Source organism: Rhipicephalus microplus, chromosome 8 (assembly GCF_043290135.1).
Source record: "Rhipicephalus microplus isolate Deutch F79 chromosome 8, USDA_Rmic, whole genome shotgun sequence".
Taxonomy (NCBI): domain Eukaryota; kingdom Metazoa; phylum Arthropoda; class Arachnida; order Ixodida; family Ixodidae; genus Rhipicephalus; species Rhipicephalus microplus.
Window position 1 is genome coordinate 62,130,830 of NC_134707.1, and position 20,837 is coordinate 62,151,666.

A 20,837-nucleotide genomic window follows, 5' to 3' on the forward strand; every position below is an offset into this window, starting at 1 on the left:
TTTCTAATCATTTTCATACGTATTACGACCAGCACAGCAACTACAAGAAACTCTATGACTACAAGTATCTATTCCGGAGGCTTTGTATCTCTAAAGCTCATGAATTACTCCACAGGTGGCGATACAGCAGAACAGTGTGCTCCGGCTGCAAAAATAGCCACCCCTGAGGCACCAAACGGCACACTGCCCCATTTCAGTACACCATTCCATAGCCTATGCCTCTTTCTTTCTAACAAACTTTCAGTTAGTATGTGCTGTGTTGAGGTGTCTTCCTTTTGTACTTGAATTTTTGTGCGCAGCTCGGTTAAGATGAATTAGCAGCTCGCCCAGCAGTCTGTGCTTCGCAAATGCTCGCCATACCTTCTGCATTGACTGAACCACCTCTTGTACATTTTTTTAGGTTCATTTTTATTTTTTTTCGAAATCTGTGATTTCTGTGCTTATGCTTCAGCATGTGAATGACGCAAACACTTACGTGTGCAGTTACATTGAGATGGAGGGCTTTGCAAAGGAGTACCTGGTACGTGTGACATTCTTTTATGGCAATATCACTGTGAAATCAACATGGAGGTTGTTTATGAGGGGGGGGGGGGGGGGGGGGGTAGAACAAGAGCACTTGCCTTCTCAAAGCCACACCAGCACTTTTCACCTCCCCCAGCCGTGATGCCAAAAGACTAAACTTGCCTATGTTCATGCGCAGGAATGTTACACAGTTGAGGCAGTTGATGGGGAACACGGGCACGCTCCGGCCGTTCGAGGAATATGCCATTTTGTTAAATTGCAACAGTTCCAAGTGCACAGATAAGGCACCCGAAAGTGTGTTTTAACGAGGCAAAAGGAGCCCTCATGTGCACACAATCAAGATCATCAACAAAGTATCCTCCGTAGGTGAGCCAGCTCCGATGTCCCAAGCGCTGTCTGTGCCCTGAGGTGCCTTCACACCTATGGTGGCTGGCAACCCCTACTGTGGTCAGGTGACTGAGCAGCCACTTAGCTACTTGCTAAGTGCATTTTTTTAAGAGTGAGGTTGGAGATGGCAACAATATTGGTATTCACACTCTAGGGTGGTTAAAAGGGTACTGCTATGTGGTTGAAAAGCAATGCATACAAGTCTTCAAGGTGGTTCCGTACTGAGCCTGGCATAACCAACGTTTATTTTGACTTTGCCACAAATTGTACAGTGCTTGCACTCCACAGGGTTGCAATTATGGCTTGAATTTTCAACTCCGATTAAAAAGAGTAGCCCTGGTGAAAACAGTCACTTCTTAAAGCCTACTGTTGCGACTCCTTGGTTCATTTGGAATGCAATGCATTTCAGTACATTTACGAAGTGCTGTGTTGACAGTGGTCTAAAGCAAATAACGTGCGAATCGCACGCGGCAGTTCTGATATCACCACGTTTTTGCTTTTCTATCTTAACCACTCTACAGTTGCGGTAAATCACATGTACTGTACAGCTGAACCATGTTATTTATTTATTTTATTTATTTATTCAGATACCTACAGCGCCCAACTGGGCATTATTATAGGGGGGAAACAAACAGGAAAAGATACAGATAGTATATACAACATAAAAAGCAACAAACATTATGTACGAAAAAAGATAACATCAACACTCTACAGATAAATAACATTATAAAAAGACTAAACATCACGTTACTGAGATGTTGATACAGGTTGTACAATACGAAAAAGCAACAAAACATAATATGGTAAAGGTATGAGGACCACAATTCATCCATCATATCTGATATCGATTGTAACAGATCCTATCTTAATACCTCTACAGTTGCGGCAAATCGCATGTACTGAGTTGAACCATGTTAAATCGAAAAAGTATGGGGACCACAAATCAATCCATTATATCTGATATTGATTGTATCAGTACAGATGGATATAACTTCTCAAAAACTGGCTAATACAGCTCACACAATAATGCTACATACAAAAATAGATAATTCTATACTTCAAACCCACTATAAATGGCGACATCCTTGCCCATATCCCTGTAAAGTTTTCAAAACTAGACAGACCGAAACGTAAGGTGATGTCTCTACAGAACAAACTTCATTTGACAAAACAGGCCTGCATTCACATTCATTTGAAAAAAGATGTGTCCACATTCCAGATGCGAAATGTCTTATCGTCGAGCTCAATCCAGTGTGCGGCGTGACCACCCTAATGAGCATGCACACTCCTCCCCTCTCTCCTCCTCTGCACTCACCTCGAAACGCTGACGCAGGCAGCGTAGCTTACGCTCACTCCCCCTCTCTCTCATCTAGGCGTGTATGATCGTCCCCTCCCTCTTTCTTATGCTAGCGAGTTTCTTGATTGAAAAAACCGACTGCTCGTGCTGCACAACTGACCACTGGCCACCCCTTATATATATATATAGGCAATGAATCTCGACCTCCAAAGTAGTTCCGGTGGGAGATTTCTGCTGTGCATTGTTTAACGATAAAAATTCACACCGTGCACGTTAACTAAAAGTGGACTGCGAGCCCCTGTGTCCTATCGACCTCTTCTGCCTCTCATTGCCCATTAGCAGGGATTGGCATGTTCCGGTAGAAAACTCTGGTCCATCACTGCGTGCTTTGCGCCTCTCCAGGTTTCTCTCCTGCACAATACCGCCACCAGTGTAAGTGATAGTGCGTGCTGCTTTGCATCTACACATGGTTCCTTTTTTTAGCCAGACATGGTGCAATTTTTTTTATTGAAGCATTAGCGCCACAACCACATTCATAAAAAATTTTAGCTAATTATTTGTAATAATTATTCCACTTTTTTTTTTTGCTACCTTCCTAGTTCTGAGTAAAGTGCAAACCAAATATTTCTTCTTTATAGCTGCTATTGCAGTGGTGGTTGTGTTTTCGGTTTTGTTATACAAATACTAAATGTCATCGAAATGAACTGTGGCCAACCAAACCTGGTGTTTAGTTCACTCTAAACAATAATCTGCTCTATGAATGTGTGCTAAATGAGGTTCAACTGTATTTCACAGGCATGTTAATTTGCCCATGCAATCTACTCACCATTTCTTCTTAGAAATTGCGAATTGGCACCCTTGCGACCCGATGTTGACCTTCAAGTAACACGACACGGTCGCAACAATTTGCGATTTAGCACTCCTCTTCAAGTTCTTTCATGGCTGGTTCACACTCACATTCTCTCCTTGCATCATGTGCCATCTCTGAATGAGTCTGCAAATTTCTTTTGCCGGAGTTTGAGTTCCCTAGTTTCAAACCAGTGTGGACGGAAGTTGGATGAAGGAATCTGACCTTGGAGGGTTCACTTGATGACAGCACCAATGCACGATCGCACGGGAACATGTGGAGACGCAAACACATTTCACGGTGGAAGTTCAAAAAGCCTCTTCAGAGTCTTCCACATCATCACACTGTGTCCAACTGGAGACTGCGGAAGACTTCAAGTCGGCCTGTATGGCTTTAGAGAAGACCTTACAGCCCGTAGTCTTGTCAGCAACCGGTATTCTAATGAAGCATTGTGTATAAACCTTCACCCCATTCTTGACTTTCGGAGGTCCAATGCCAAATGACTTGTGATTTCCGCAATCGAAGGGATCCTTCTTGACCTCCAAGACATAAGGAAAGACAAGGTGCAATAAAAAAGAAGTTGGCAATGTATTAACAACTGAATCGCAATTGCAATACAACATAGCATCAGCGAGAACAAAATGCACCTAAAGATTTTTTTAACAGCTATTCGAGCACACTAAACATGGACTGCCACGGCCTTCGACTTGTATTGCCAAGAGATCAATTCCACTCACCAACCTGGAGATAATTCTCCAAAGCCAACCAATTGTCAAACACCTAGCAATGCTTACTTTAGCTGGTGCCACTGCAAACTTGGGATATGCATAAGAAGGCCAGTGGAGTGCCTTATACAAATCGTTTCATTACTCCTAGAACTTTCCAACAACAGGTGGATGTGCCCCAGTACCACATTGCAAACTAGACAAGAGAAGAATCCATCATACTGTATTGACTTAAAGTGCGCAAATGAACTCCATGGCACTCGGCTACACGTAATTTATCCTGGCCCCCATAGAAAAGACAAATTTTGCAAATTGCCAAATGCGATCTACCACATGGTCTGGTAATATAAAGAGAATATGCCAGACATCTACACATTCACCAATAGCGGCACAGCTGACAAGCCCAAAGACCAGCACAGCTGGTCAACAAGGCTAGGCTATCACCTCAAGTTCGTGGCTACTAGGCTGAGGTGGCCACCCATTTCAAGGGTGTGAAAAGCCTGGTCAAAGAAATAGTTTAATTCCGACCCTTTTTCTCCCTGAAGTAGTTTGAAGAAACCTGGCTAAGCTTCATTAGCATGTCGCAAATAATAGCCTGTCAATGTGGGTGCTCTTCCCCAATGCCTCTACAGGAGTTTACAAGAGGCATTTCTCCAACGCTTTCTTCCACGTAGCCATAGAGGTTGTTATGTAATGAACTCGTGTTACAAGTCTGGGTCCTCTCTTTACAATGTAAAGAAAATTTAGTGACAATTGATGATGTAGTATCCATTAGGAAGTTTGCGGGTATAAAGTGGCGGCAGCAAGCACAATAACGAGTTGACTGGCGGAACATGGGAGAGGCTTTTGTCCTGCAGTGGGCATTGGTCAGGCTGATGACGATTTTGCAGTCTCTAGCAGACACTGACAAATCTATGAAGTCGCTGAAAACTGGTGCAGCTACTTTGGAGGGCCAGTAAACAACACCGAACTCCGGAAACTGTTAGGAATAGAAATGTGCGCAGTTTTGCCATGTGAACATGCTGCTCCAAGAAGTTTGCAAGTTCGTAGTATAATAAGAAAGTTACAGTGGTTAGAACACCCATTGCAGCTGGTTTCGAACTTGCACGCCTCACCACCCTTCTCCTCTGCCATAGGGAGGGGAAGGCTCGGCCCTTTGTCATCACTCCGCCCACTACAGCAACATGACTTGACGACAGTGACACATTATCGGCACGTAGCCCACGACTGAGCAGAGCTTCCCCCCACATGAGCACTTGTCATAGCGGTGCGGGAGGAGGCAGCGTGGTTCAAGGAGCACCCTGCGATAAAGTAGCAAAACACCTCTTTATTTCAAAGGCTCTCAATATTGAAATACCGGTTGTCTCGGGCTCTATGAAATGGCAGAGGACAGCACAGGAAAATAAAAATCCAGACTACGCGGCTGAAACTGCATTACCACGTAGCCAAGGTGCTTTTTTGTAGGGCAAAAGGACTCATTGACGAGCTCAGTGGTACGTCAAGTTGTCCAGAGGCAAATTCGCGTCACTGCGCATATGAGGGCGCTTGGTCAGAAGAGACGCGACAAATCTTTTTTGGAACGAAAGGTGCTCGCGGCATGCAACGCTGCAATATTTGGGAAATGAGATCCCCACGGTCTACTGTACGAATTGGTAAGCTTGTTTGGGGGGTGTAAAAAAAGAGGGGGGGTCCGTGCCAGCTTACTGGCCCTTCAAGGTGCCGTCACTGCCTGTATTTTACTTTTGTGTATTTTTTCACTTACCTCTTACCAAGTGTCTACTTATGATGAGAGTTGTGCCTATTGTTTTACAAGATTGTAATTTCCTGATTGGGGAAAAATATCTTTCCTCTTTAGTGTCTTTTAATGGGGCCCTGCAGCACGTATCTAAGAGAAGTGCTGCAGCCGTTGTTTAATGAAGCCACCGCGTGGCTTCATTAAACAGGGATTCGCCATGTGCTTCAAGTGCTTTGTCACTCCTTTTTTTACCAATGAGCACACTGCAAGCTACGCAAGGGGGACCACAATGGGCAAAAAGCTACGCCCATGCGTCAGCACACATCATGACCTTGAGCGCTCTTTCATTTCTTCGAAGGCGTGCGTTACCTATAGCGTGACCACGAGTGCGCATGCGGACATGTGGTGGCATCTTTTTTTACCAATGAGCACACTGCAAGCTACGCAAGGGGGACCACAATGGGCAAAAAGCTACGCCCATGCGTCAGCACACATCATGACCTTGAGCGCTCTTTCATTTCTTCGAAGGCGTGCGTTACCTATAGCGTGACCACGAGTGCGCATGCGGACATGTGGTGGCATCTTGTGGCGGCTGCACTAACTAAGCAGCTTACGGTACTGAAACCAGCCAATGGCAGAGTGGACTTTCTCTGTTTAAGGCACGATTCGGTGAGAAGAGAGTGGGTGATCTTTAGCTGACCCTGAAAGTTAATTCGAAATTTCGGGCCACATGCTGTGACAATGTTTGGTTCAGATGTTCTCAAAGAGCCTTGACTATCAAATGGCGTAGCATTTTCTGACAATGCTCACTCAGAAAGTGTTGTGGGGCCTCACTAAGGTAATGAACTGAGGTTAGATGCACTTACCTCGTCCGCTCGACTCTGTTGCACTTGGTTCACGTGAACACGCATATGTCTCGCCATCACCAAACGGTCCAAAAATGCCCGTGCGCAAACAGAGCACTTGTACACCGTATTGGGCACAGGACCATGAACCCGCGTGTCGGACTTCTTGCGAGATGCCAGGTACTGCTCGATCTCTTGCGACTTTGCACGGCACTGAAGGCTGTGCTTGTAGACGTCAGACTTTCCGCTGAATGTGTTCCCGCAGCAGTTGCACACGAACGGCCGAATGGGCAGGTGGCGCATTTGAACGTGACGCTCGACCGTCCACTGCTTGCCGAAAGCGTAGCCGCACATCGGACACTTTGGTGTGCGCTTCTGGATGTGAGAGACGACGTGGTTCCGCGCAGTGCCCCAGTCCGCACACAACTCCGGACACAGGGCACACCGGAGTGGCTCCGGCGATGGGCAGGTCATGACGTGTGAGAATAAGGCGTCTGCCTCCTCAAAACTGCGTGAGCAAATGTTGCAGCCATATGGACTAAGCACTAAACACACGTTTGCGGAGAAAGTGTTCTCTCTCTTTACGTTGTGTAGTGTGCCAGCTTCCATCTTAATTTGGCAGGAATCACTGACTTTTGCTTGTCCCTGCATTGCACGGCTGGCTCCACTCGAATTTACCTGCACTGAAGACACCGGCAAAATAAGATGAAACAGTTTTGTAAACTATGCTGTGAATATGGGTAAAAACTTACACCCTCAGGTGGCATGCAGACACAAAAGAAGTTGAGTTGCATTTACTTAAAGAGTCGCTAAATAGAAATCATGAACTGGTTTGTATTGATGAATTGTAATGCTGTTGATTTCACTATCATAACTTTATTAATAAACAGAGGAGCAAATTAAAACCAAAGTTTCATTTTAAAATTTCTAGTGGAAATCTCTGCACATAACATTGTGAATTTCAAAACTTATCTTTCGTATTTTGGCTACACTGGCCCAATGAAATTTCCTGAAACTTGACTTGTTAAGTCCTATGGCCGTCTCAGAGGACAGATTTTACTTTCACTGGTTGAAGACAACACAAGGCCTCGTAGACGCTGTCAATATCGACGACATTTGGCGTGAGAATTTCAAGGTGACGCCATCACCCACAATTTCTTTTGTGTGTGTCTTCTTGAAATTGTGCAAATATTAAGTCAATGTGGATTGTTAAAGTAGCATTCCAGAAACCTCGTGGGGGCTTATTTCTTAACTGCGTTCCTACCTCTGAGAACAGCAGCCTGACATTGCATTCTGGCCCTAGCAATTCGCAAGGCCAGGACTGCCCGAATGCTCAGCGAAAATTGAACTTGCATGGTTCCCAAGAGTAACCTCAATATTATTTGCATCAATCGCACTGAAATGCCAAATTATCTCTGTAATTCTACCTATGATGCAATGAAATCTCATTTTGTTAACCGTAGATATTGCCACGTTCCTTCCCTCAAGTTTTGTTATTGCCCCATTACACTATGTTCAGTGCGAACCGTGCCTACGGTGTTAGAGAAGCTTTGCTGCTGTAATAGATCATTTTTTTAAGGTTACGCCCACTTCGTGAACCTTTCAGATTACTCTGGAACCTACATCGCCACTAACGATAATGCTACAATGTTCGCTGGCAAGTGTATAAATGCCGACACGCTTCGCCGCTTGTCAGTTGATCGACGGACGACGCTCTGTTCGCCACTATCAGAGCTAGCGTCTTACTTTCCTTTTGCGTGGCCACAAGTTCGGCCTGAATAAATAGTTTCTTCTTCAATGTGGAGTCTGTTTTCTCCGTTCACGTCACGACCTCGTGACAATATAGCACTCGGGATTAATTGTACTTATAGGTCTTGCTACATCATCGGGCTTGTGTACGATAATGTCCCGTTGGTGGCACAAACCATGTCATACATTACTTCAATTACGAGGCTACTGCGTATAATATTGACGTTTAATACATTCTTGAGCATTGTCCTTTCATTCTTGCATCAAAAGCTATTTCCCTTTAGTGTACCTTTAATTCTCTGAGGTACGTTCTTGGGCACCTTTTAACAATGCAATGCCGCCGCAGCAATGCAACGCAGCCGCGGTTATCTATCATGGAGACGATGCAACTTCAAGACAGAAAAATATTTTTTGTGCTGTTTCTATGGCGACCAACTTAGCAGCGCCGATGTTCGCAGCTCGTCGAGTTTGTTCGCGTGCGGGAAATGCGGTACACGCTACCAGCTTAAGTTCCAAAAATGGCATAGACGCTTTTGCTGTTTCTCGTGAAGCATTGTTGGCTACAGCAATGCGTTTTTTGGATTTTACGTTGTGTAGTCCCGACAATCTATATCCGCTATGGTCAGCGGACCGACAGACACACGGCGTTGTTGCTTATTATGATGACATCGTTTCGCGAGTGTCCTGATCTTATGAATATACATCTTACACCGTGGTTTAGGGTTGGGGTCTGCGCGTTTGAATTTTGATTGATGACCCAAACTGCAGGTGGCCGACGTGGCCTTCATTTCTCGCTCAAGTTAGCGCAACTAAGAAAATTTTGAGGCTGGTCGGACATTTTGGTACAGAGTGGCGCAAATTCAGCAATTTTTTTGTGGTTTTGATGGAGCGCGGCGCAAAAATAGGGAACTGTATCAGATTGGCACAATTGGCTTGGCTGTTGCACGCCTGGACATTTCATAATAATCTTTTTATCTGTTGTTATGCATATATGTTTAGCTCTTAAGCTGTTAGTAGCAAAGCTGTGGCAATGTTTCAACTGTTTGACACCACTGCACATACTCTCAAAAACACAAGCACATCATTGTTGAATGTGTGTGCAGACGGCACATTTCCAGAGGTGAAAATACTTTATTAAATAATTATTATCTGGTACATATACCATTTCTAGAGTATACAGGTATGATCATATCCCTTTCAATTTAAGTCCCACACACTGTGAATGAAACAGCATGTTCGCACTGTTTCCGCTTGCGTTGCTTCATAGCCATTGAAGTTTCAATAGAATCGTAAAGTGTTCCAATGAGTAGATAGCCAATTGACTTCACAGCCTTCTTCAAAAGTGCTCGTGTAGCAGCACGACCCGTTTAGTCAATGGACTGTCAGCTGGAAAGCCTTCCTAACGCCTGAAGCAGTTATATGAGACAATTTGACAATGATAACATCGAAATGCGTTGCAAGAGCATACCTTTGCTTTCCATTGGCGTTTGTGGGGCTGAGGAGGACTCATGAAAGTCTCCCAACTCGTTGGTTTGCATCCTCGTGGGGACCTCGCTAGTGAGTAGCTCAGCCAGTATCGATTTAGGCAGGCCCGCCTCACACAACGTTGTCTGCTTGTGGACGGTAGCAGCACTGCGTCGCGTGATGGCAGGTGGAACTGCAACCTGGAATCGGGGAACATAACCAAGTGTGCAGCAATGTATTAAACTGCAACAACGAGTTCCACAGATTCAAATGAAACAAAATAATAATCTGCTTTCATTGTGCAGTGTTTGAAAGGCTACAACTCTGATACCTACTCGTAGATACTGCTGATTCTCCATAGTGCAATACAGAAAAAAAGCCATACATAAAAAAAAGAAAGCTTTCAAGAACAAGTTTCTACGAGCCAGTCTCGTGTTTTGGTGCAAGCTACAAGTGCGTGATCTCGATTTACAAGCTTAAGCATACGACTCCAATTTTGTCAGCACAACTGTTTTACACCGAGGTAGTCTAATCTTTGCACAGGCTGTCCAAGTCCAAGTTATTATCTGGTAGGTGGATAGCTGTTCCTTTTATACACTAGCACGAATTGAAAGATTGACTGTGCCTCACAATGGCTTTGATCAGGTGTGAAGCGTTCTGTCTTTTCTCCAAGAATGTCTCACAAGAGCAAGGCCTGCTCCGAGGAACCTACGGGATCAACACAGGCGACCTGTAACATAACTTTCAATTAAATGCAGTTGCTGCAACCATAGTATGAAAGGGATGCTAAAGAAAAAAAAATTATTTTTCTCGCATAAGCAATTTGCACTTTAACAATACTGAAAGTACCATTCTTAACATGAAGAGACGCTTGTCAAGTTAGAAAACACACAAAATTAAAATACAGTATGTGGCAGGGTCACTAAGTTTTCGCGTAACCTAGTCCTCCATGTCCTCCTTGTGTGCACATTTATGTCGCCTAACATCCATCCACTCATCTAACCGCCTACATCTAGACACTTTCATGGTTGTCGCCTTAGCTTGGTATATGCCCTTCAGGTGTGAATTATGACGCACTGTCTGGAAATGTGTCAAATTTGCATGACATAAAAAGACATTTTGTTGTTTTGCATGAGCTTCAGTAATGAATGTTAAATAGTATACCATTCAATATCAACTTATTTTAAGATCACTTAGCCTCGATCTTTGCACGACACTTGATGTGCAGACCCAAAATGCATACTGAGTTAGTTTTTTGGTTGTATTTGTTCTGAGCAAAAACTCGTGTTGATGTTCCTAGATCGTGGCGCGTCGAATGATCGTCGCACATGGTAGTGTATTTAACAAAGTGGTCCTCTGCAGCAGTACACAGCACAATGAAGTTACACAAACGCTACTAGTCATCTCAAGAAGACTGCATGAATGTGCACACTGCATTTCATGCCATATTAAGAAACATGCCGAGCATGGCGTGCCTGCTTAGTCGATGTGTACAATGGTACACACCTCCACTGAAGGGGATATACCACCATGGGATAGACATGAAATCCTTTCGACAAGTAGCGTGTCCCGTACTTGCATACTGTGGTGCATGGTATGCAGTTATGCACTACAGGTGATTCACAGTATCCATCAACCTAGACTTCAGAAACTCAACGGGACAGAGTGAAGGAGGCCATCGTGCAGGAAATGCGATGTTAGCATTAGCGGCATTGTTGATGAGTGAAACATCACAAAAAATTGCGACATATTCCTTATATGAATGATGATTGAGGAGCTAGCTCGGGGAAGATTGGAAAAACCTGTGACCTTTTCGTACAAGTCTTCTACCATCATAAAAGACTTGACACACTTTATATATACATATAAAAAGCATATTCTATTTATTTACAAGATGGTGAGATTATTATTGAACCACAAGCACTCGCGTACCTTGCAGCTACGGCCGAACGATCGATCAAAGAACTTGCGCTTGAAGTGCGCGCCAGTCGGTGCCAGCTAAGCCTTGCAACCGCTTTTGGTGCTCGACCACCGCTTCCCGCGCCCGCTCAGCTTCGAAGTTTTATTGCCGCCGTTTACGTGGCTGTTCCACTTCGTGGACCTTCTTCTCGGGGTCCGCACGACGTTGGCGTCCGTCTTCAGACTCGCGGGCTCGCACTGCTGCTGCCCTACGAGCTCCAGTTGTCGCTTGTATCGCCTCCAAGGCATTCACAAGTAGCTGCGCTAACTACCGCATGCATCAAGTGTGCAGTAGAGTGGGTGGAATCGGAAGAGAGCAGATGTGTGCCATCGTGGCGCACCATCTAGCTGATAATCTATGAACTATTACCCAGCTGCACCACTAGGGGTCGCCTCTGGAGCCAAGATTACGGCAGAGGACTTCACCTCAGCTTAAGAAACTGGCGAGCCAGCTGCTAAAAGTAAAGAATCAAAATCTCGACTCGAGCAGGAATCGATTTCAGTCATTCTGCAGGGTACTCAAGTATCCTACCACATAGATATACCAGTGCTACAAACTGCTACTGTCTGTGCAGTTTTAGCTATTTGCTTTCGCAATGTAGTGAACACCTCATATGTGTATACTTATGATCACGCAAACTATAGTGAAGTGTTGCTCGAATATGCCAAGACCACCACTCATGATATGCACATCATTGCACTGTAAAGTGAACTTCACTGCGACAAAAAAGTCTCCGTGTAACGCGAGTGTTGGTGTCACGCAGGACCATGGGCTACTTCTTGCATTGCAGTGTAGCCAGCATGCCTTGTAGGCCCACAATTGGCACACAACTGCTCAATTTATGCAATGACGTGGTTACCATTGCATAAGGCTTGGCTCAAATCGAAAGGTCGCGCTAAACAGCCGCTAGCAGACTGATTTTCGCATTAAATAGATTCCTACAATGTGCGGATATAGCAAATTATCTGTTATGAAGCACGTCTGTCAGCGACAAGACCTGCCGATGACCACACATAAATGTGCGAGGTGCGCACCCCCTCCCCCTCCCGAAATAAATTCTGATTACCGCTCCCGCTAACAACGTTTATTGCCACACGGATACATATTCAATTTAACTATAGAACATGATATCGACCTAATCCGCAAGTTTTCTAGGACCTTTCTCACTTCCCACCAAAAAACTTCAACGCCGGAATGGGAGCTTCTACTTTTCGAATTCGGTAGTTTACGATCGCGCTAAGACCAAGAAAAACGAAAGGTTCATGCTTTTAAACGTTCACTGTGAGCCGCTCGGGCGTACATTTGAAGCGCACTCGTACGAGCTTAATAAACATTTTTAAGAACCACAGAAATGCTACGGAAGGTGCGCAGGCGCGATAGCGGACGCGGATCTTTTCACGTGCTTCTACGGAGGATCGTGCTTTCGCGAGGTTCGCTTGTTTCCCCTTTCGGAAGATTTACTTCACTCGCTTAGCGTAATCGACGCAGAAAAAGGGTACCTCAGATACAGGTGATCCCCGCAAATCCGCCAGTTCTTCGTTGTCCGACACCTAGAAACGTTTCTTCAGACTTCAGAAGGATTAAAAAACACGGCGCAAAACTGTATCAGGGCACAACACAACAACAACGCTTGCATCGCGAGCTCATCGTGCCGTTGTCAGCATCGTAGAGACAGCGCCACAGAGCACCTACCAGTTGCGCTGATTGTTGGGTTGGTTTGGTTACTTTTTAATCCGCGACGACCACCACTGGAAAAGGTGGCGCCACTGTCGGCACCACTTGCTGCTGGCGGTTGCGTCGTCCGTTTCTGATAGAAGCACGGAATCGGATAGGCGCACTACGACGCGAGCTAGACACGAAATTTTATGACGCTGCCTGCGGTGTAAATAATTCGCATTTAACGAAGACGTTTTTTCAGCTACGGCTGTGCCCTTGACGGCGCCTAAGAGCGCTACAATATGTAGTCGCTAGCTGGCTTTGAAAGCATCTGTTGGCCCCTCTGCTGAGCCGTTGTCAGTGCACACAGAGGAAGTAAACTCCGTGTCAGTGCAGTTGAAGTCCTCCGCTTGGCCCGACAAGCCCTAAAGTTCCGCCAGACCTGGCGAAGTGCGGGACTTTATCGCTCAGGCGTGGGGCAAGCCTGTTGAACGTGGGCGATCGTTTCCAGCTGTTCCACACAGGCGGCACGAGTTTATTCTAGCAACGTTGCCACGAAGGGTCCGTGTCGAAAAGTTCGCGCGTTTGTGGATCACCAGAGATCCCGTGCGTGCCTGGAAGAGCAGCACACTTGCCTTCGTCTTCTCTGTAGTGCGGTTCGCTGCACGGCGCTAGTCTGTGGGCTGCATGTTGCGATAGGCTGCGCTTCTTTGTGCTTGCTTTATGCGAGATGTCTGTGCTTATTGGGGTGGTACATTGGCTCACTTCCTGCCTCGATTCGCTTTCTTTTTGGGTTAATTGTAACTTTGTGTTTAGGCCAAATTTTGATTCCAATGATGCAAGCTGTTGCATCCAAAGTGTCTTCATGCCCTTGTACCTTAGATGTAGTCACATTCGGCTGCTGTAGTTTCAGTTCGGCTGTAATGGCGGCATTTGATGTGCAGAAGCTGCCTCTCAGGCACTTCATCAATTGTTTTTCGTAAGATATGCGAGTGCATAAATTGTATAAGTTTTCATTGGGTTGGTGAGCATTTTTGACAGCGTGCGACTTACCGAGTAAGGGTTGTATGAACGTTGCGCGAGATGCCGTACTCTGCCTTCTAGACGGTTTGATTTTTTTATAACTAGGTCGGCTTGTTTTTGCAAATAGTCATTTTTTTGTCGTTCAATGCAAGGGTATCTGTAAGTTGCTGTCTTTTTTATATGGTTTAATTGCAGGGTGCAGGTTCCTCCATCAAAGTCTGTGTTCAGGCCTATCCATTGAGTCTTTTTAGCGTTGAACTTATGGTGGTCTTTGATCACTATTTCGGAGCAGGTATCTAGAAGGTCTTGTAGGTCTGCTGCAGATTCAGCCAGAAGTGCAGTGTCATCAGCCAATGCCAATCATGAGCCATCGTGAACTTTCTTACAGCGCAACACCAGAAAAAATACAAGACAGGGAAGGAGTAGAACAGAAAGAACAGCGCCGTCTTTTCTTTCTGTTCTACTCCTTCCCTGTCTTGTATTTTTTCTGGTGTTGCGCTGTAAGAAAGTTCACGATGGATCCTAACCAACTGGCCCGACTTACCGTCTTACGCCAATCATGAGATTTACGTGAAGACCTCTAATTGGTCTGCTATTAAATAGGGTTGATGATAGTGGACATCCCTGTTTTAGGCCAGCTTTTAAGCTCTCTTTTCGGCATTCGTGGCCATGCAGTTCATATATTGTTGCGCAGTCTGCATAAAGTGCCTTCGGTTGTTCAATAAATTCTTTGGAAATTCTTCTGGAACGTCATCAAGACCAGGTGCTTTTTGACATTTTATGCCACCGAAGCGTCGTATTATTTCTCTTTTTCAGATTTCCCGAGTTAGTTTTAGTTTTTTACCAATCTGTAGCTTGCTTTTTTGTTGCGTTATTTGTGGGTTGGTGCATCAGTAACTCATAGTTTGCTTGTATAGTTCTGAAATGTTGCCATGTATTGTTCAATTTTTTCCTTTACATGTACAGTCGCCACTGCCCATTTGGAGAGAAACAGTCTGGGTTCGGGCATTTCGGCGTACCTATGTTCTGGACATATGACCAGAACTTCTGGCTGTAGTGACGACGTTTGTTCTTTATTCGTTCTTCTTCCTGCTTGAATGTTTTGATGCTGTAGCGTTAAAAGAGCTCATTTCATAGAAATGTCGGCGTAGGTGTTGGCATTGTTAGTTGTGAGCAAAAAATAATCTTATGCATGGCCGAAAGAAATCTAGAACAATGCAAATAAAATAAATAATAAATCATTTGGGTCAGAGTGGGGATGGAACCCAGGTCGTTTGTGTGGCAAGCAGATTTTCTACCACACGTGTCTGCTTGTGAATACAGTGAAAATAACTTCCTCTGCTTGGAAATGCACTGAAAGTAACTTTCACGCTTTACAAACACACGTGTCCTCTATACATGCTTCACAATACAACATGAAATATTGCCAATGAATGAATGCAAAACTTTATTACAAATATTTTTTCCAGTGAAGGTGGGGCCCTGGACTGTGGCCTTTGCCATCTTGCAAGCTCTATTGATCAGCTTGATCTGTTCTTCAGGCTTAGAGCAGGACAGCGCAGCCTCCCACTGCTCCGGTGTTGGTGTACAGTTTCTTGGCACTACCTGTATGTGTTGGCAGGCCCATGTCATGTGGTAAAGTGTGGAGTGTTCTCTGCGTAGCGGACATTTCTTGGCGTATATTCCCGGATATATTTTACTCAGAAGACTGAGATTGCGGTACGTATTAGTCTGCAGCTGTCTCCAGGCAACCGACTGCTCTCTGCTGAGGTCTTTGTGGGGAGGGGGTATATCCTCCTCAGGGCTCTCTGGTGTTCTAAAATTGCTCCATAGCGTCTAGTAACTGTGACTGGCTCCTCGTCGTTGTGCGCCTCCCGGTCGGCGTATTCTCGAGCAATGGCGTCGGCACGCTAGTTCCTTGTCACAGTTTCATCGCCTGGTGTCCAAATAATGGAGCAGCTCGAGAAGTTGATTTTTCTTCCCTTGAGTATGCGGATGGCAACACTGGATATGCATCTACTGCTGTTCTGTCTACACGCTTCTTGCGAGTCAGTAAATAATTCTGTAGTAGATTCTTCGCTCTGGTGCGTGATGGCGAGCGCGATCGCTACTTCCTCAGCCTCGAGGATGTTGTTCCTTTGCTTCTGATCCAAGCGCTGTTGACTTCCCTAAGTTGGTGATCAACAACGCTTACAACTGTTCGAGTGTTCTCTGTATGTGGTCACGTCAACGTACAATACGTCGGTTCTTGCCTTGAAATTTTTTCTTGTGCTTCTGATCTGGCTTTTCTTCGAGCCTTATGAATTTTTGGATGCATGTTTCGAGGTGTTGGGCTGACTTCAATGATCTGGCGAATGTCCTTTGGTATGCTCACTGTGTTATTGATTTCTCCACAAGAATCCCTCATGGCCAATGTCTGCAGCGTGTACCTGCCCCTAGTAGTCAGTAGTAGTCTCATTTTCTGCGCAAGAAGATGCGCCTCGACGTGCTCTTGCACGGTGTTGTTTATCCCGAGTTTAAGGAATTTCTCTGTCGAGGTACTGACAGGTAGACCAAGGGCGCATTTTTAGGCTTTTCTAAGGATTGCCTCTAATTGTCCTTTTTCCTGTGGGAGTGGTGTTTGGTAGGGGACACTGTATACAATCCTACTTCAGGCATAATCCTTCATCTTTGTCAGCCACAGCAAAAAAAAATGCATAAAATTCCTTGCAAGTATGTAGCGGGAACCATGCTTCTTTAAAAAATGATGAAAGACTGCAAAGTGAATGTCTCCCTATCACAAAAAAATTAGGATAGCTTATGGCGTGGTGGGTACATTGCAAGTGGAACTGTTTATCTCATTATATGCATCTATACAAGTTAGATGTGTTTTAATCTTGGTGCTCACTCGCTGGATTTCGTGCCGACCGGTTGTGCCCCCGCGATCTACGACGACAGCACAGCGCTGGCCAACAAGAACTCTCGTCGAGTGGTGCCCCGTCCTCGGACTCCTGCAACCGTGTCCATCTTTCCTATCTCCTCTTTACTTCCGTCGCTCGCTGTCCTTGCGCCTCGCTCTCTCCTTCCTCTCTCTATATATACCTTTTAATCCTATCCTTTTAATCCCTCCTTACCCCCATCCCTTGTTAGCCCTGTAACTGGCTGAGTCAGAGTGCGACACCTCAACAGTAGCTCACTTTTCTCTTCTTTTTGCCTTTAAGAACCACTTATGAAAGAAGTTTTAGTCTTGCAGATACTTTCAGTTTCAATCGTGTGATGTGACTATTACTAAAAAACTGCAGATAGGTCCGCATTACAAATTTAAATTATGCACATTGAGTACACCATGCAATCATGGCACCCTATTGGTGGCATCATCACAAAAGCGGCCACCGCTATTCCATTGGTTTGTTGGAAAGACAGCACACTGACCATACCAGCAATGTGACGTCGCCCCAAGGAGAGGAGTTGCACTGCTACGGTTGAACCTCTTAAAGCTGTATTCCCAAATGAACAAAATCCCAATTTGAGCCTGCTGATTGTGTATTATGTCATTATTAGACAGCTGTTCTCGCTTCAGTTTTCTTTTCCACCCTTTGCTATGCTATACTGTACACTATCATGCTGTGGTCTGCCCTCTCCCCACTTCGTCTCCTCCCTCATCACTCTCCTTTCTTTTTGCTAACCCCTTGTTATGCTTTAAGCTGTAATCAGACGATGACGGACCAAATTTTGATTTGACCGTGGAGATGGCATACTATGCCACCATACGTCGACCGTTCTCGCGTCTTCACTCGGTCTGTTCTGAGTGCTTCGTGAAACGATGGAAGCCCAAATCGCAGCTGGAATCCTCGGGGAGCAATGCCAAAATCCTCGCTTGTAGCATGAATTCTCTCCTTTCGTGTGAATGCTAGCTGGAGATCGAGAGATCCGAATTGCGTTACATGTCACGTGACCGATTCATGTGCCATCACACCTGTCATGTGAATAAACCATTATGAATCTAGTTAATATGCAAAGCACAATGTGATAGGATATCATCTGATGTTACATCATAATGACGTTACAAATTTTGGCTTTGTGTCCTGTCATGTTGTGCTGATAATTTTTTGCATCTCTCATCTCTAACGTCGCCGACGCGAACACTGACGATGAGAATTCGCATTTAATGAGGCATAACTTATTGTCTTTGTGCCTTGATAAATGGTGTTGTGTCGGAAGTACCGTGGTCAGATGTATGCCTGCAATGTTGCAAAGTGCGCCGAGCAGTGTTGATGAAACGCTATCAAGGCATCCAAAGACAAGAAAATCTTGCCTGATGACATCAAGTATGGCAAACTGATTATTAAAAAAATGCAGCTTCATCACAGACATAGCATGTACAATGATTTATGTTTACTGGTTATTCTACAACTTTCAATGCTGAGGCAGCTCAAAAAGTGGCATCTGAATTTAGAACAAGATATTATATACCTTTCCGGCTTGGTCATGGACTGAGTTGGTAGCACATGGGCTCAGACAACCAGTATCATGCTCAAAAGCATCCTCTTCTACACGCGGACAAGGCCCGAAGTTGAAGCGCGGCCTTTTGCGTGGCGTGCCTGTTGATTCAGCATCGCCTTCCCACGGAGCCGCTGTCTCCACCCGCAGTAAATATGGCGTACTTTCAGTGGTCGGATTAGGCACTTCTGCAGCAGCTGAGCCTCTTGGCTCCCGTCGCCTTCGAGAAGTCAGCAGAACAGCTTGCCGTTTTCCCCGAGGTTTCTTTGTTTTTTGCTGCACGGTAGGGTATTCTGGGCAATCCGGAAAAATGCTAGGCACAGCATCCGAAGAGAGCGTAGGTTTCTTTCGGGTGTGCAACAGGACGTGCCCCTTGTACTCTGCATGGTATGTTGCAGAGATCGCTCTTTCCGGGAAATGCCTCGAGCACACATGATCAGTAGACTCCAAGACTCTGTCTGTCCTCGGAATCGCGCGTCGCCACTCATCTAAGCGCTCTGGTTGACGCGGAGCCTTGAAATGCGACACACGCTCCGTACAATTCTTGTTCCGCGACTTGCAATTCGGAACAAAACACCACTTCCCCATTTCGAGGCGCGCAGCCAGCGACAAGGCCGCTAACGCGTACTCGACGTCATATGTAGCGTAAAGGTATACGTGCACTCAGTATAACAAAGCGCGAATCGGCAAAACAAATGCACTGACAGGGCTCACAGCCAACGCGTTTTTTAAATCGCCGAATGCCATGCGCACAAAACTTTCAGAAAGATCTTCCTTTGCGCGCGACACTCAACGCAGAGAGAGTCACCACTAACGTTACTAGATCACCACTTCATACAGTAGCGCCATCTATACTCATGCGGCTTAATCTACTTGTGGCTCAAGGTCGTTTGGCAAACACTGTTTCGACGTGTGTCAGCAGCACTATGGTGGCTAGAATTGGGAGGTGACGCCAGCGCCCGCATATTCGCCGAGCGCGCGTGATCCTCGTTTTCAAGCGCCGCCGCGACGGCCACCACGGCGCTCCTGTCGGCATAGCGGTTAGACGATAACCTGTTTGTTCTCACTCAGTGTATAGAAATATCTAAAATAGAGAATAGGCCCTTGTACGTGGCTTTTCTAGACATCACTGGGGCATACGACAACGTTAATCAGGAAATTTTGTGGGATATATTGAAAGGAATGGGCATGGGCGACGACTGTATACAGCTTTTGAGGGAGATATACCGAGAAAATACAGTTTGCATAGAGTGGGAAGGAATGCGTAGCAAAGAGAACGTTGAGGTTAGCAGGGGTCTGAGACAGGGATGTCCTTTGTCCCCACTGTTATTCATGCTGTACATGGTGAGTATGGAAAAAGCGCTAGAAGGTAGCAACATTGGTTTTACTCTGTCACACAAACAGGGCGGCATGATGATTGAGCAGAAGGTTCCAGGTTTATTTTATGCGGACGATATCGTCTTATTTGCGGACAGTCGAGATGATATACAGCAGCTGGCGAATATATGCGGAAGGGAAGGTGAAGCTCTTGGACTAGGATTCAGTGTAACGAAGTGTGGTTTGATGGTATTCAATGATCCCTGTGATCAGACGGTGTCCATACAAGGCCAAGAAATACCGAGGGTAAGTGAATACAAGTACCTTGGAGTATGGGTAAATGAGAGTGATAGATACATGGAGGTACAGGAAAAAGCCTCGGCAGCAAAAGGAAAGAGGAATGCGGCAATAATGAAGCACAGAGCGTTGTGGGGATACAATAGGTATGAGGTGCTTCGAGGTCTGTGGAAGGGTGTAATGGTTCCAGGGCTTACTTTTGGGAACTCAGTGGTGTGCATGAGGGCAGAGGTGCAATCGGGAATGGATGTAAATCAAAGGACTGTGGGACGCCTCGCGTTGGGTGCTCACGGGAAGACGACAAACGAGGCTGTAAAGGGCGATATGGGGTGGGCAGGTTTTGAGGCGAGGGAAGCGCAGAGCAAAATAAGGTTCGAAGAAAGGCTAAGAAATATGAAGGAGAGTAGATGGGCAGAGAAGGTGTTCCGTTATTTGTATAGAAAGAGCGTGGACACACAGTGGAGAAAAAGAACTAGAAGACTCACTAGTAAATATACGGCTGGTATTGTGAGCCATATGTCAACAAAGAGCGTT

General features: G+C 45.5%; 2 protein-coding genes across 6 annotated transcripts in view; one reads left to right on the plus strand and one right to left on the minus strand.

The window, feature by feature from the left end:
* LOC119165450 (uncharacterized) overlaps positions 1-20,837 on the plus strand; it is a 181,706-nt gene that overhangs the window by 134,886 nt on the left and 25,983 nt on the right. The gene's annotated exons all lie outside the window — the stretch shown is intronic.
* LOC119164517 (zinc finger protein 639) lies at positions 1,124-19,578 on the minus strand. Of its 5 annotated transcripts, none has more exons than XR_012885647.1 (5): positions 18,663-19,575; positions 9,576-9,771; positions 6,380-7,041; positions 3,033-3,592; positions 2,422-2,617 (listed from the first exon to the last, which is right to left on the minus strand). XR_012885647.1 is itself a non-coding variant. In XM_075871950.1 (5 exons), the coding sequence occupies exons 3-5, from the start codon at positions 9,643-9,645 to the stop codon at positions 3,362-3,364; spliced, it is 963 nt and encodes a 320-aa protein (XP_075728065.1). In that variant the 5' UTR covers positions 9,646-9,771; positions 10,202-10,301; positions 13,031-13,281; the 3' UTR covers positions 2,672-3,361. The 5 variants fall into 5 exon arrangements, 4 of the variants coding, with proteins under 4 accessions (XP_075728063.1, XP_075728065.1, XP_075728062.1 ...); XM_075871950.1 differs by lacking the exons at positions 2,422-2,617; positions 18,663-19,575 and adding exons at positions 10,202-10,301; positions 13,031-13,281 and having other exon boundaries at positions 2,672-3,592; XM_075871948.1 differs by lacking the exon at positions 3,033-3,592 and having other exon boundaries at positions 1,124-2,617; positions 18,663-19,578.

What these genes read in the sequence shown, in the direction of transcription:
- LOC119164517 (XM_075871947.1), bottom strand. Translation starts at nt 19,277, where the DNA reads ATGGGGAAGTGGTGTTTTGTTCCGAATTGCAAGTCGCGGAACAAGAAT. An exon ending in TCCATGACCAAGCCGGAAAG is followed by an intron (nt 9,772 to 18,662) that starts GTATATAATATC and finishes CCCCGATTCCAG; the next exon opens with GTTGCAGTTCCACCTGCCAT. An exon ending in AACAGAGTCGAGCGGACGAG is followed by an intron (nt 3,593 to 6,379) that starts GTAAGTGCATCT and finishes TATGTCTTGGAG; the next exon opens with GTCAAGAAGGATCCCTTCGA.